Here is a 13,489-nt window from a genome sequence, read left to right on the forward strand (position 1 = left end):
TTAATAATAATTCTAGATTCTAATTCTCTTTTTTAAGAGACGGGGTCTTGGTATGTTGCCCAGGCTGGAGTGCAGTGGCTATTCACAGGCACGACCCCACTACTCATCAGCACAGGAGTTTTGACCTGCTCCATTTCCAACCCAGGCTGGTTCACCTCTCCTTAAGCAATCTGGTGGCCCCTGCTTCTGGAAGGTCACCATATCGACTAACTTAGTGTGGACACCCAATTGGCACAGCGCACTACAGCCCAGAACTCCTGGATTCAAGCAGTTCTCCTGTCTCAGCCTCCCAAGTTGCTGGGACTATAGGCACGTGCCACCGAGTCCAGCTAGATGGTAGGTTTTTAAAGAATTATTTTATATAAGCTTGTTTTCTTTATTTGTATATAGCTCTGAGGTTTAACACATGCATAGATTCATGAAACGTCCACCACAATCAGGATACAGAATAGTTGTTTCTTCACCCTCAAAATTCCATCATGTTCATGCTTCATAGTCCAACCTGCCACTCACCTCAAGCCCTGCAATCACTGGATGGCTCCACAGCCTATAGCTTTTTTGTTTAGAGGATGTCATAGAAATGTATAGTAACAGTTGTACAGTATGCAACAATGTTTTAAAAATATCCAACGCTTCACAAATTTGCATGTCATCCTTGTGCAGAGACCATGCTAAACTTCTCTGTATCCTCCTAATTTTAGTGTAAGTGCTGCCAAAGCCAGCACCAGTCTGCAACATTTTGGAAGTAGCTTCTTTCCCTTAGCGTATCTTAGAGATTCACCCATTTTTTTTTTTTTTATTAAATCATAGCTGTGTACATTAATACAGGCATGGGGTACAGTGTGCTGTTTTCATATACAATTTGAAATATTTTCATCAAACTGGTTAACATAGCCTTTATGTCATTTTCTTATTGGTAAGACATTTATATTCTACATTTAAAAAGATTCACATGTACCCTTATAAGATGAACCATAGGCGTGATCCCACCAATCACCCTCCCTCCAACCATCGTCCCCCCCCATATTCTTGGGCTGTAATTGTCACCTATGTTTTTGCCTGTATCAATACTTGGTTGCTTGTTATTAGTGATTAATAGGAGGTATTATAATTTGTTTATTCATTCACCTATTGAAGGACATCGGGCTGCTTCCAGTTTGAGGCAATTATGAATAATGCTACTACTATAAACATTTGTGTACAACTTTCTTGTAGATGTTAAGTTTTCATTTCTCTAGGATAAATATCTGGGATTATTGGGCCCTATGTTAAGTGTATGTTAAACTTTATAAGAAAATGTCAAATTGTTTTCCAGAGTGGCTGTATCATTTAGTATTCCCATCCACAATGTTTTGAGTATTCCAACTGTTTTGCATCCTGGCCAGCTCTGCTATTGCCAATTTCTTTCTCTCTCTTTGCATTCTAATAGAAATGTAGTTGGTATTTCATTTTGCTTCTAATTTGCATTTCCCAGATGACTACCTAGTTGAACAAACTTTCTTTCATATGCTTATTTGCCATCTGTAAAGCTTTTTTGATCAAGTATCTGTTCAAATCTTTTGCACGTTTAAAAAATTAGGTTGTTTCCTTTTTGATAAATTTTGGAGAGTTCTTTATATATGCTGGGTACAAGTTCTTTGCTGGATATGTGATTTATGAATATCTTCTCCCACTCCAAGCTTCATTTTCCACTCTCTTTAACAGGGTTTTTCACAAGTTTTTTAAGTTGATGAATTCCAGTTTCACATTTTTTCCCCTTTCAGTGTTTTTGGTGTTATAACTAAGAATTCTCTGCCTAATCTAAGGTCATGAAGATTTTTTCCTACACTTTCTTCTAAAAGTTTTAGAGTTTTTAAAATTTCATATTTAAATTTAAGACCCATTTTGATTTCATTTTTATATAGAGTATACACCGAGGATCCACTTTTCTGTACATGAATGTCAAACTGATCTTGCGCCACCGGTTGAAAGACCATCCTTTTTCCACTTTGAATTGTCTTTCTACCTTTGGCAAAAATTAATTGACTACATTTGCTTGGGCTAGACTGGCCTATTCTTCTACTAATACCACTATCTCGACCACTGCAGCTTTATAAGTATTAATATTAAAACCTGGTAGCATGAATCCTCTAACTTTGTTTTTGAAACTTGCTTTGGCTGTTCTAGTACCTTTGACTTTCTATAAATTTTAAAATCAACTATCTGGCCAGGTGTGGTGTCTCATGCCTATAATCCCAATACTTTGGTAGGCTAAGAGTTTGAGACCAGCCTGGGCAACATAGTAAGATTCAGTTTATACAAAAATATTTTTAAAAATTAGCTGGGCATGGCAGCATGTGCCTGTGGTCCCAAATACTCAGGAAGCTGAGGCAGGAGGACTGCTTGAACCCAGGAATTCTAAGACAACAACATAGCGAAACCCTGCCTAAAATTAAAGAAAATATCTAGGTATATAAAAATTGTTACTGGGATTTCTTTTTTTGAAACAGAATCTCACTATCACCCAGGATAGAGTGCAGTGGCATCATAGCTCACAGCAACCTGAAACTCCTAGGATCAAGGGATCCTCTTGCCTCAGCCTCTGGAGTAGCTAAAACTACCAACCCCTGCCATAGTGTCCAGCTAGTTTTTTTATTGGTTGGTCTTAACCCCCTGAGCTCAGACAATCTATCTGCCTTGGTCTCCCAGAATGCCAGGATAATAAGCATGATCCACGGTGTCTGGTCTATTACAGGGATTCTGAGTGGCAATGCATTAAATTTATAAATCTAAGGTGAACTGATATCTTAATATATTGAGGCTTCCAACCATAGAAATGGTTTTTCTCTCCATTTACTTACATCTTTTTCCATTCCTTTCAACAAAATTTTATAGTTCAGGATACAGATTTTCCACATTATTTTATTATATTTGTACCTAACTTTCATATTTTTGGAGCTACTGCAAATAGCACAGCTTTTGAAATTTTGCTTTCCAATTGTTTATCGATGGTATATATATAAACACATCTGATTTTTGAATGTTGATCCTGTAGTTTGTGCCCTTGCTCATTTGTAAGTTTTAGAAGATTTTTATAGATTCTTTGGGATTTTTTTGGTAATCATGTTTTCTGCAAAGACAGTTAGATTTATTTCTTTCATTTGAATTTAAATGATATTTTTTTTTTTTTTTGAGACAGAATCTCACTCTATCACCCTTGGTAGAATACTGTGGTATTATCATAGCTCACAGCAACCTCAAACCCTTAGGCTCAAATGATTCTCTTGCCTTAGCCTCCTAAGTAGCTGGGACTATAGGCCCAAGCCATAACACCCATCTGATTTTTCTATTTTTAGCAGTGACGGGGGCTCTCTTGCGCAGACTGGTCTCAAACTTCTAGGTTCAAGTAATCTTCCCACCTCGGCCTTCCAGAGTGCAAGGATTATAGGTGTGAGCCACTACGCCTGACTTCTAAATGCTTTTTTCTTTAGAGAAACAGAGCCTCCCTCTGTCACTCAGGCTGGAGCACAGTGGCACACTCACTATTCACTGCAAGCTCAATCTACTGGGCTCAAGCAATCCTCCCACCTCAGCCTTCTCTTAAGGTTGTCCTTTATCTAAGAATGCCTTTATTTTTCCTTCATTACTAGAATACTTTTGTTAGATACCAAATTATATGCAGATAGTTTTTTCCCCTTTCAGCACAAAAAAAAATGTACTTTTACCTTCATAATTTGTTATGAAAAATCTACAGTAATTTTAATTTTTGTCCCCATACTGGAAGAGTCAGTTATCTCTGGGTGCTTTAAAGATCTTTTGGTTTAGCTTTCAAATTCTGGAGTTTTCTGTTTTTACTTTATCCTCTTTGATCTTGCAAATTTATTATCTTCATCAAATTTGTGATGCTTTCAGTCATTAATACTTCAAATATTTTTTTGCACCAATCTCATTCTCCTCTCCTTCTTTAACTCTGATGACATGAATGTTAGAGTTTCTAATATTGTCCCAGAGATCCTTGAGGCTCTGTTTAATTATATTCCAAACCTTTCTAATATTGTCCCAGAGGTCCTTGAGGCTCTGTTTAATTATATTTCAAACCTTTCTAATATTGTCCCAGAGGTCCTTGAGGCTCTGTGGCTCTGTTTAATATATTCCAAACCTTGTTTTCTCTCTATTGTTCTGAATATCTACTGCTTTATATTCAAGTTCACTGACTCTCTTTACATCAATTCCATTCTGCTATTTAACTCATCTAAATTACAGTAGTTCCCCCAACTGCAGCTTCACTTTTGTATGGTATAAGTTACCTATGGTCAACTGTTGCCTGAAAACATTAAATGGAAAATTCCAGGACAACACAGTTCACTAGTTTTAAATCACATGTCACTGTGAGTAGTGTGATGAAATCTCATGCCATCCCACTCTCCAGTGTATCCAAGCTGAATATACTTCCTGCTTGTTAGTTACTTTGTAGTTGTTTTGGTCATCGGGTCAGTTGTCACACTATTATAATGATTTTGTTCAAGTAATACTTATTTTACTTAATAAGGGCCAGAGTAGTGATGCTGGCAATTTAGATATGCCAGAGAGAAGCCATAAAATACTTCCATTAAGTGAAAAGGTAAAAGTTTTTGACTTAATAAAGAAAAACTTATGTGTTAAAGTTGGTAAAGTTATGTAAACTGTGTATAATAAGTGTTAAAATTAAAAAGGCGTTAAATTTGTGGGTAGAATACGTGAACAGAAAACATGTCCTAATTGATGACAATGTGCTTAACCAGAAAGCACTGAGCATACAGACTTCAGCAGGGGATTCCCTGAAAACAAGTGACAAAAATCATTTATTGCAAATAAGGGATGGTTACACAGATTCAAGAATTAAGTTTGGACTAAAAAATATAAAAATTAATGAAGAGGCTACATTTGCCAATGAAGAAGTTGCTGCTACATTTCTGGTAGAGCTGAAGTTGATTAAGAAGAAAGGAGACAATCCAAAGTAAATCTTAATTTTAACTTTTCTTTTAAAAAAAAAAAAAAGAGAGAGAGAGAGATGAAGTCTTATTCTATTGCCCTGGCTGCAATTAGAGTTCACTGAAGCCTTGAACTCCTGGGCTCAAGTGATATTCCTGCTTCAGCCTCCTAAGTAGCTAGAACTACAGACACATATCACCACATCCAGCTAATTTTTCTTATCTTTTTGTAGAGTCAGGGTCTTGCTATGTTGCCCAGGCTGGTCAAGTGTTCAGTTGTGATGAAACTGGGCTCTTCTAAAAGATGCCCAGTAGAACCTACATTCATAAAAGTACAAAGGAGGCACTGGGGCATAAAAGAGATACAGACCATATTCATTTTTATCATAGTATATTGTTATAAGTGTTTTATTGTACTTATTGTTGTTAGTCAACTTATAGTTTACATTTTGCTGCACCTAATTTATATACTAAACATTGTCATATGTAAGTATAAGAAAAACATAGCATTAATATACCATGTTTCCCCCCCAAATAAGACACTGTCTTACATTTATTTTTTCTCAAGAAGACACACTAGGGTTTATTTTCACGGGATGTCTTCCTCTTCGTGCGGAAATGCATGGCATAGCTACGCACATACGCTGCATAGCCATGCCTATCACTAGGTTTTATTATCGGGGTAGGGCTTATATTTAACAAATGCATAGAAATCCTACTAGGGCTTATTTTTTGGGTAGGTCTTATTTTCAGGAAACACAGTATATAGGGTTTGGTACTATTTGTGGTTTCAGACATTCAGTGAGGGTTTTAGAATGTATCCCCCAGGGATAAGGAGCACTACTGTACCTATTTTTTACATAGTCTTGTATTTGGGGGCTCATACCTTCTTTTTTACTTTTAACCCAAGTTAACAGTGATCCTACTTCCTTTTCTCCTCTCAACCAACCTTTAAGGAACTGATATTTCTATAGAGTCTACAAAGTCACTGCTACTTTAATAGTGTCAAAAAATAGTGATCAAAGCTGAAATGGAAGACATACTATATTTAAAAAAAAACATTGAGGGCTTGGCACCTGTGGCTCAAGTGGCTAAGGCACCAACCACATACATCTAAGGTGGTGGGTTCGAATCCAGCCCCGGCCCGCCAAACAACAATGATGGCTGCAACCAAAAAATAGCCAGGCATTGTGGCAGGCACCTGTGGTCCCAGCTACTTGGGAGGCTGAGGCAGGAGACTCACTTGAGCCCAGGAGTTGGAGGTTGCTGTGAGCTGTGATGCCACAGCACTCTACCCAGGGGGACAGCTTGAGGCTCTGTCTCAAAAAAAAAAAAAAAAATTGAGAAAATTATTCAGAAGGAATGGGGTTCTAATTACAGCTCTTACCACTGACTTTTCTGTGTCTATTTCCTTATCTAAAAAACAACACTGGGTTAATAATGTTTTAGGTTCTTTTCAGCATTCATATTCTAAATATTACTTACTCTTTCAATCTGCTTTTCCATTTCTTTATGCTGTTCAAGATGAATTTTCTTTGCTTTTTCAAAGGCTAAACAAATTTTTTCATGCTCTGTATTGATATTGGTTTCTAGACTTCTTATCTTTTCATTCTTTTCCTAGAAATACAGAATGCTTTAAAAGAATATAATTTTAAACTAGCTTTACATTAAAGTACATCAAACACAGCTCAGCACCTGTAGCTCAGCAGCTAGGGCACCAGCCATATACACCAGGGCTGGTAGATTCAAACCCAGCCCAGGCCTACCAAACAACAATGACAACTACAACAAAAAAATAGCCAAGTGTTGTGGCAGGTGCTTGCAGTCCCAGCTACTTGGGAGACTGAGGCAAGAGAATTGCCTAAACCCAAGAGTTTGAGGTTGCTATGAGCTGTGACACCAGGGCACTCTACCAAGGGTGACATAGTGAGACTCTGTATCAAAAATAAATAAAAAATAAAGTACATCAAACATTAAATCTGTCATAATTACAGTAGTTAAGGCTTCAAACTTTAACAAAATGGCTATTTAAAAATTTCATCAAAATGAAAATATTTAAAAATAATTGAGAAGCATGTCAAAGAACTACCATTAGGACAAAATGAGAAAACCTGGATAATAATTCTTCAATTCTATTAGGCTAAAAATGGGAAAACCTGGATAACAACTTGCTTATAAACTTAAAAATATAGAAGCAAAATATGAATGATCAGAAAAGTTTAATAAAATTTATACTTTCCTATATGGTACATTTCAAATAAGAAGACTAAAACAAATATGCTTTTACAAATAAAATGCCTAAAAGTCACATTAAATTTACAGCAACAAGAGTTAAGTTTTACCAAGAGCTCCTGTTCTAGTTCTGAATTTTTTGCAGCAATAGTGGAATAAGCAACTATTTTTTCTTCCAGCTGTTTCTCTAGAGTTAAAAGTTGAGAACATTTCTTTGTCATCTGAAAACACAGTGAAACAGAGAATTATTTTTTAAAGACAATGACTTTGTAACCTAAAATTAAATACCTGTTCCTCTTTAAAGCTTAAATACATTATAATAATAAACATTTAGGATGTGAAGAGAATAACTTTTTAATCCACATAATTATAAGTACTTTAAAAAATAAGTGGGGTGGCACCTGTGGCTCAAAGGGGTAGGGCGCTGGCCCCATATGCCAGAGATGGCGGGTTCAAACCCAGCCCCAGCCAAAAACTGCAAAAAAAGTGATAATTAAGAAGAAAACTAAATAGTGAAAGGAAAACAAGGGATACAATATCACTTCTTCCAATTACGTAATACATAAGTAATTTAATGCAGACCCACATATCCAAATAGGATTACACCCACGTTTTTAAGTAACTGTTAAAGACTGAAGTAGGTATAATAAAATGTTAACAGCAGTTATTTCTGGTAATAGAATTATCAACAATTTATTTTTATCTTTTTCTGTATTTTCAATATTTCTGCAACACTATATTTTTATAATTAAAGAAAGTTACTGATCTCAGTACTTGACAATTTTCTAAGTAAGCTGGCAGCTATGATTATAGACTACTTAATCTCATTTTCCATCATTAACATAAGTTCTTATCCCACAGGTCTTTTCCTTAACCTTATAGACTTTAGATGAAAAAACAAACATTTAGAAAGTGTCTCTATATAGATACTGCAGTCTGAGGTTGAAGTTGAATGTAGCATATACACATGAGGTCCTGGTCCACAATCACCTCATCAGGCATCCTTCTCCTTTCTTCAATGAAAATGAAGAGCAGATATTCAAAGTACATACATTCTCCTGAGAATGTAATTCATAGCATATCTGTATCAGATTCACATGCACTTGTTTAAAACTGCAGATTCCTGTGCCATATCCCATATATACTGAATGAGAATTGCTAGAAGTCTGTATGTTTAGCAGACATCATAGGTGGTTCCAAGTTTGCTAAAATTTGAAATCCTTTATTATCCCTTCTTTTCTTCCATCTACATAATCCAAATTCTTATAATGTGTATTAACCATATTAACTTACACTGCAGATGAAATAATGGATTACAAAGCAGTATTAGTTTCACCATATTTGAGACATTTTAGCTACTAGAGAGTATTTGCCTACTTTTAACATAGTTTAAAACACAAAAGTTTCAGGCAGCTCTTATGGCTCAAAAGGGTAGGGCACTGGCCCCATATGCCAGAGGCTGTAGATTCAAACCCAGCCCTGGCCAAAAACTGCAAAAAAAAAAAAAAAAAAGTGTCCAAATACTGTACAGTATTAAAGAATTTATAACTCATGTGGTATCATTTGTTTAAACTCATAATTCTGGACTTAAACATACAATTTTTATAGAGCTTGCAACAATATCTTTTTTCCTATCTCAAAATTTAATACATATAACCAGCTAATTCCAAGCTTACTTCACTTTCTAGTTTGCTGGAATTCGAAGCTTTCTCTAGCAGTTCCTCTTGAATCAGCTGAAACTGACTAGTTCTGTGAGCCATGTTAACCTTCAAATCAGAATTTTCAGCTTCTATTTCCATCAGCTTAGTACGTAGTTCTTCTATTCCAGTTACAAGTCTTTGCCTCTCTCTCTCATATTGCTTGTTCACAGCATGTTGATTTTGATCTTTTATACTTTCTCCTAATAAATATGAAAGGAAAAGTGTTCTGAATAAGACTTTAAGAATAAAAATCTTTCTAAATAGTTGAAAGATTGAATCATGAACAAAGTTTAGTTTCTGATCAAAAAAATACTAAAAGGGATGGAAGATGAGACATATAATAGGGAAAATATAATTATGGAATAAGTACTCTCAAAATTAAATATATAACAAAAAGGAACCGTTCTTCTGAATCACTTACTTTTCTAGATTACAATTCTTTTACACTACCAGAAGTTTAAGAGTCTTTCTCCACATTTTTACAATTCTATTTTTAAAATAGAAATCTTGTAAAAAAATTTTTAGGGCGACACCTGTGGCTCAGTAAGCAGGGCGCCCCATATACCAAGGGTGGTGGGTTCAAACCCAGCCCCGGCCAAAATGCAACCAAAAAATAGCCGCGCGTTGTGGCGGGTGCCTGTAGTCCCAGCTACTCGGGCAGCTGAGGCAAGAGAATAGCTTAAGCCCAGGAGTTGGAGGTTGCTGTGAGCTGTGTGATGCCACAGGTGATATCACCACCAAGGGTGATAAAGTGAGACTGTCTCTACAAAAAAAAAAAAAAAAAAATTAAAGTTGCACTGTTTCCTTAAGCTGAAGTTAATAATAAAATTTATTTCGACAACTTGAGATCATTAAGAATATTTTAATGGGGGCCTGGCATGGTGGTTCACACCTGTAATCCTAGCACTTTAGGAGGCTGAGGTGGGTGGTTTGCCTAAGTCCAGGAGTTTGAGACCAGCCTGAGCAGGAGTGAGACCCTGTCTCTAAAAATAGCTGGGCATTGTGCCAGGCACCTATAGTCCCTGAAAGTACATAAGAAAGTAAGTATGTAAGAGAAAGTATAAAAGCTACTTGGGAGGCTGAGGCAAGAGAATTACTTGAACCCAAGAGTTTGAGGTTGCTGGTTCTCTACCAAGAGTGACAAAGTAAGACTTTATCTTTTAAAAAAAAACCACATAAACAATATTTTTACAAGGCTGGGCATAATGGCTTATGACTATAATCTCAGTACTTTGTAAGGCCAAGGCAAGAGGATTGCTTGAGCTCAGTTTAAGACCGGCTTGGGCAAGACAGTGAGATTCTGTCTCTACCAAAAATACAAAAATTAGCCAGGCATAGTGGTGCATACCTGTAGTCCCAGCTACTTGGGAGGCTGGGGCAGGAAGGTCACTTGAGCCCAGGAGTTTTTTTTTTTTTTTTAAACTGTTAAGATGGGCTTTCTTCTTTTTTTTTTTTTTTTTTTTTGAGCCCAGGAGTTTAAGACCGTAGTAAGCTATGATGACAATACTGCACTCTAGCCTGAGTAACAAAGTGAGATCTTGTCTCACACACACACACAAAGACTTTTTATGTACCATATGTACATGCAGGTTCAAAAGCTACAAATAATGAATCCTTCCTACTCCCATCTTCCTTCTCTCTAATTAGCTAATGAGAATTCATTAATGCTTTGAAAAATTACTGGAGATTATCAGAAGTACTGGTTTGATTACACCATTTCTCCACTATTTACATGTATGTATCTCCCAACCAAGGGTACTGAACTCTCAGGAGTGCTTTAAAGAGGTATAAGTAGGTGATGACATGAGAATGCATACAGATGTGGAAACCAGAAGAAATGTACTTTGCCTTCAAGAGATATATAAGCAGCCATTTCCCATCAATTCTCCACATCCAGTCTTTCACTTTTTAGGCTATCAATCTGTCATTGGCTCTGTTCTTTGATGTCAGAAAATCGATGGCATATTATATATATATTATTACCTCCAATAAGCAGCACTCTCTCTGCCAAACCCATCATTTTCTTCCCTATTCTCTCTGATTATTTAGATATTTGATTTCTCTCTTGGCTGCTAACAGCCACTATATTTGAAGGCAGACTGTGTTACCTTTGGGGAACTACTAAAAAAATAAAAGTATATATTAATATAATGAATCAATAGTAGAAAAAAGAGCCCAAGAATGATAGCTCACATCTGTAATCTCAGCATTTTGAGAAGCCAAGGCAAGAGAATTGCTTGTGGCCAGGAGCTTGAGACCAACCTTGGGAACATAGCAAGACTTCCACCACTACAAAAAAATTTGGTTTTTTAAATAGCTTCTTGCTCTGTTGCCCATATGAGAGTGTAGTGGTTTCATCATAGCTCACTGCAGCCTTAAAATCCTGAGCTCAAGTGGTCCTCCTGCTTTACCCTCCCAAGTAGCTGGGACTACAGGCACATACCTGTAAGTGTCTGTAGTACTACAGGAGCTGGAGGTTTGAACCCAGCCTGGGCCTGCCAAAAAACAATGACAATTACAACAACAACAAAACAAATAGCCAGGCATTGTGGCAGGTGCCTATAGTCCAGGTACTCGGGAGACTGAGGCAGGAGAATCACTTGAGCCCGGGTTGCTGTGAGCTGTGACGCCATAGCACTCTACCAAGGGTAACATAGTGAGACTCTGTCTCAAAAAAAAAAAGTCCATTCAACAGGAAGATATAACCCTTTTCAATTTTTATGTATACACTATCTTTAAAATACAAGAAGCAAAGATTGACAAAATCAAAAAAATGAACAAACCCACATTTTTAGCTGAAGACTTCAATTCTACTCTCTTAGTAACTGATAAAACAAATACATAGAAAGTCTCTAGGAATAAAGAAGACTTAAACAATACTATCAACCAACTTAATATGTTTGACATTGAGAAAATACTCCATCCTACAATTACAGAATACACAATTTTTTCAAGTACACTTAGTACTTTCATCAAGATAGGGCATGGGTTGGTTGGCCAATAAACCAAGCCTCAAAAAACTTTAAGAAAATAAAATCATATAAAGTGTGTTCCCTGACCATGTTATTAGTCACAAAAGTATTTGAAAAAAATCTGCAAATATGTGGAAATAAAATAAACATAGCCTATGAGTCAAAGAAGAAAACACAAGGGATGCTAAAGTATTTTTAATTGAATGAAAATGAATATAAAACAAATCAAGATTAGTAGGATACAACCAAAGTATTGCTTAAAGCTGTTGTTTTCAACCTTCCTAGGAATACCACAACCCTTTAATACAGTTCCTGTGGGTCGCAACCCATAGGTTGAGAACCGCTAGCTTAAAGGAAGTTTTTGCACTTAAATATTTACATGAGAAAAGAAGAAAGGGTTAAAATCCATAATTTAACCTTTTAGCTTTAATAAACATTAAAAACAAATTAAATCCAGAGCAAACTGGGAAGGAAAGTACAAAAGAATCCTAATTGAAGATACGTCTTGATGGTGGTAATGGAAACAAAAGTATAAGCATATAAAAAAAAAGTGACAGGGGTGGTGCCATGGCTCAAAGGAGTAGGACACTGGCCCCATATACTGGAGGTGGCGGGTTTAAACCCAGCCCCGGCCAAAAACTGAAAAACAAAAAAAGTGACATAACTTATCAAATTGCATATTTTAAATGGGTACATTTGATGGGATATTAATTTTCAATAAATTATATTCATAAAGAATGATGCAAAGTCCAAGAATTCTGAAGTTAATTTTTGCTAACTTACCAGACGTAATTACTAACAACATATTATTGTCCAGTAGTTTGGTAATAGAAATCAAACGGCTGATTATCCAATTTCTTTTTTTTTTTTTTTGGCAGATTTTGGCCAGGGCTGGGTTTGAACCTACCACCTCTGGCATATGGGGCCAGTGCCCTACTCCTTGAGCCACAGGTATCACCCTGATTATCCAATTTCTTATAAAATGATTATTAAGAATTCTAATCATAATTTATTAAAATAACTCAATATAATATACTTACCTACTTGATGACCACCTAGTTTCACAGGTTCTGCTTCTAACAAAGTTAATTTGCTACTTTCTTGGCTGTCGTTACAAAAACTAACACTCTGAAATAAGTGACTTGTACTCAAGTTCGCATAAAGCTTTTGAATTTCTGCCTCTTTTATTGCAAGCTTTATCCTGGTACAAAAGAAAAGCAGTAAAAAATTATTAGAAAAATTCTATAGAAATATCTCTTACTATACTACTTTTCATCTCTCAATTTGGTAAAAATTTTTGAATTCTGATATTAGTCCATTCTCAGGCAGGATATGGAAACTCCTGTATACCACTGGTAAGACTGTAAATTGGTTCAGCCACTTTACAAACTTGAGAGTACCTAGTACAACTAAAAATTTGCATATTCCATGACCCAGCAATTTCACTTTTAGATATATAAACTAGAGAAACTCTTATATAGATGTACAAGAAAACATGGATATGGGTATTCTTTATAGCACTATTTGTCACAGAAAATAAGTAGAAACAAGATAACTATCAATAAAGGAATATATATATAAATTGTGACATAGTTATAGGATAGAATCTTATACAGCTTACTTTAAACTAACCACA

At 35.9% G+C, this 13,489-nt stretch overlaps 1 protein-coding gene and 1 non-coding gene across 2 annotated transcripts in view; both read right to left on the bottom strand.

Annotated features, from left to right (window-relative positions):
- The window catches only part of CCDC18 (coiled-coil domain containing 18), a 149,211-nt gene that overhangs the window by 105,247 nt on the left and 30,475 nt on the right, over positions 1-13,489 (bottom strand). The window contains exons 12-15 of the mRNA XM_023509876.1: positions 12,894-13,054; positions 8,858-9,081; positions 7,292-7,402; positions 6,435-6,566 (exon numbers count right to left, since the gene is read on the bottom strand). Of these exons, the coding sequence (XP_023365644.1) occupies positions 6,435-6,566; positions 7,292-7,402; positions 8,858-9,081; positions 12,894-13,054 (628 nt within the window). The remainder of the gene's footprint in view (positions 1-6,434; positions 6,567-7,291; positions 7,403-8,857; positions 9,082-12,893; positions 13,055-13,489) is intronic.
- On the bottom strand, positions 619-725 carry LOC111723365. Its single transcript, XR_002771929.1, has one exon. It is a non-coding gene; the product is annotated as a U6 spliceosomal RNA (small nuclear RNA).

This window comes from Otolemur garnettii, unplaced genomic scaffold (genome assembly GCF_000181295.1).
Source record: "Otolemur garnettii isolate 467f Iridium unplaced genomic scaffold, OtoGar3 scaffold00010, whole genome shotgun sequence".
Lineage (NCBI taxonomy): Eukaryota > Metazoa > Chordata > Mammalia > Primates > Galagidae > Otolemur > Otolemur garnettii.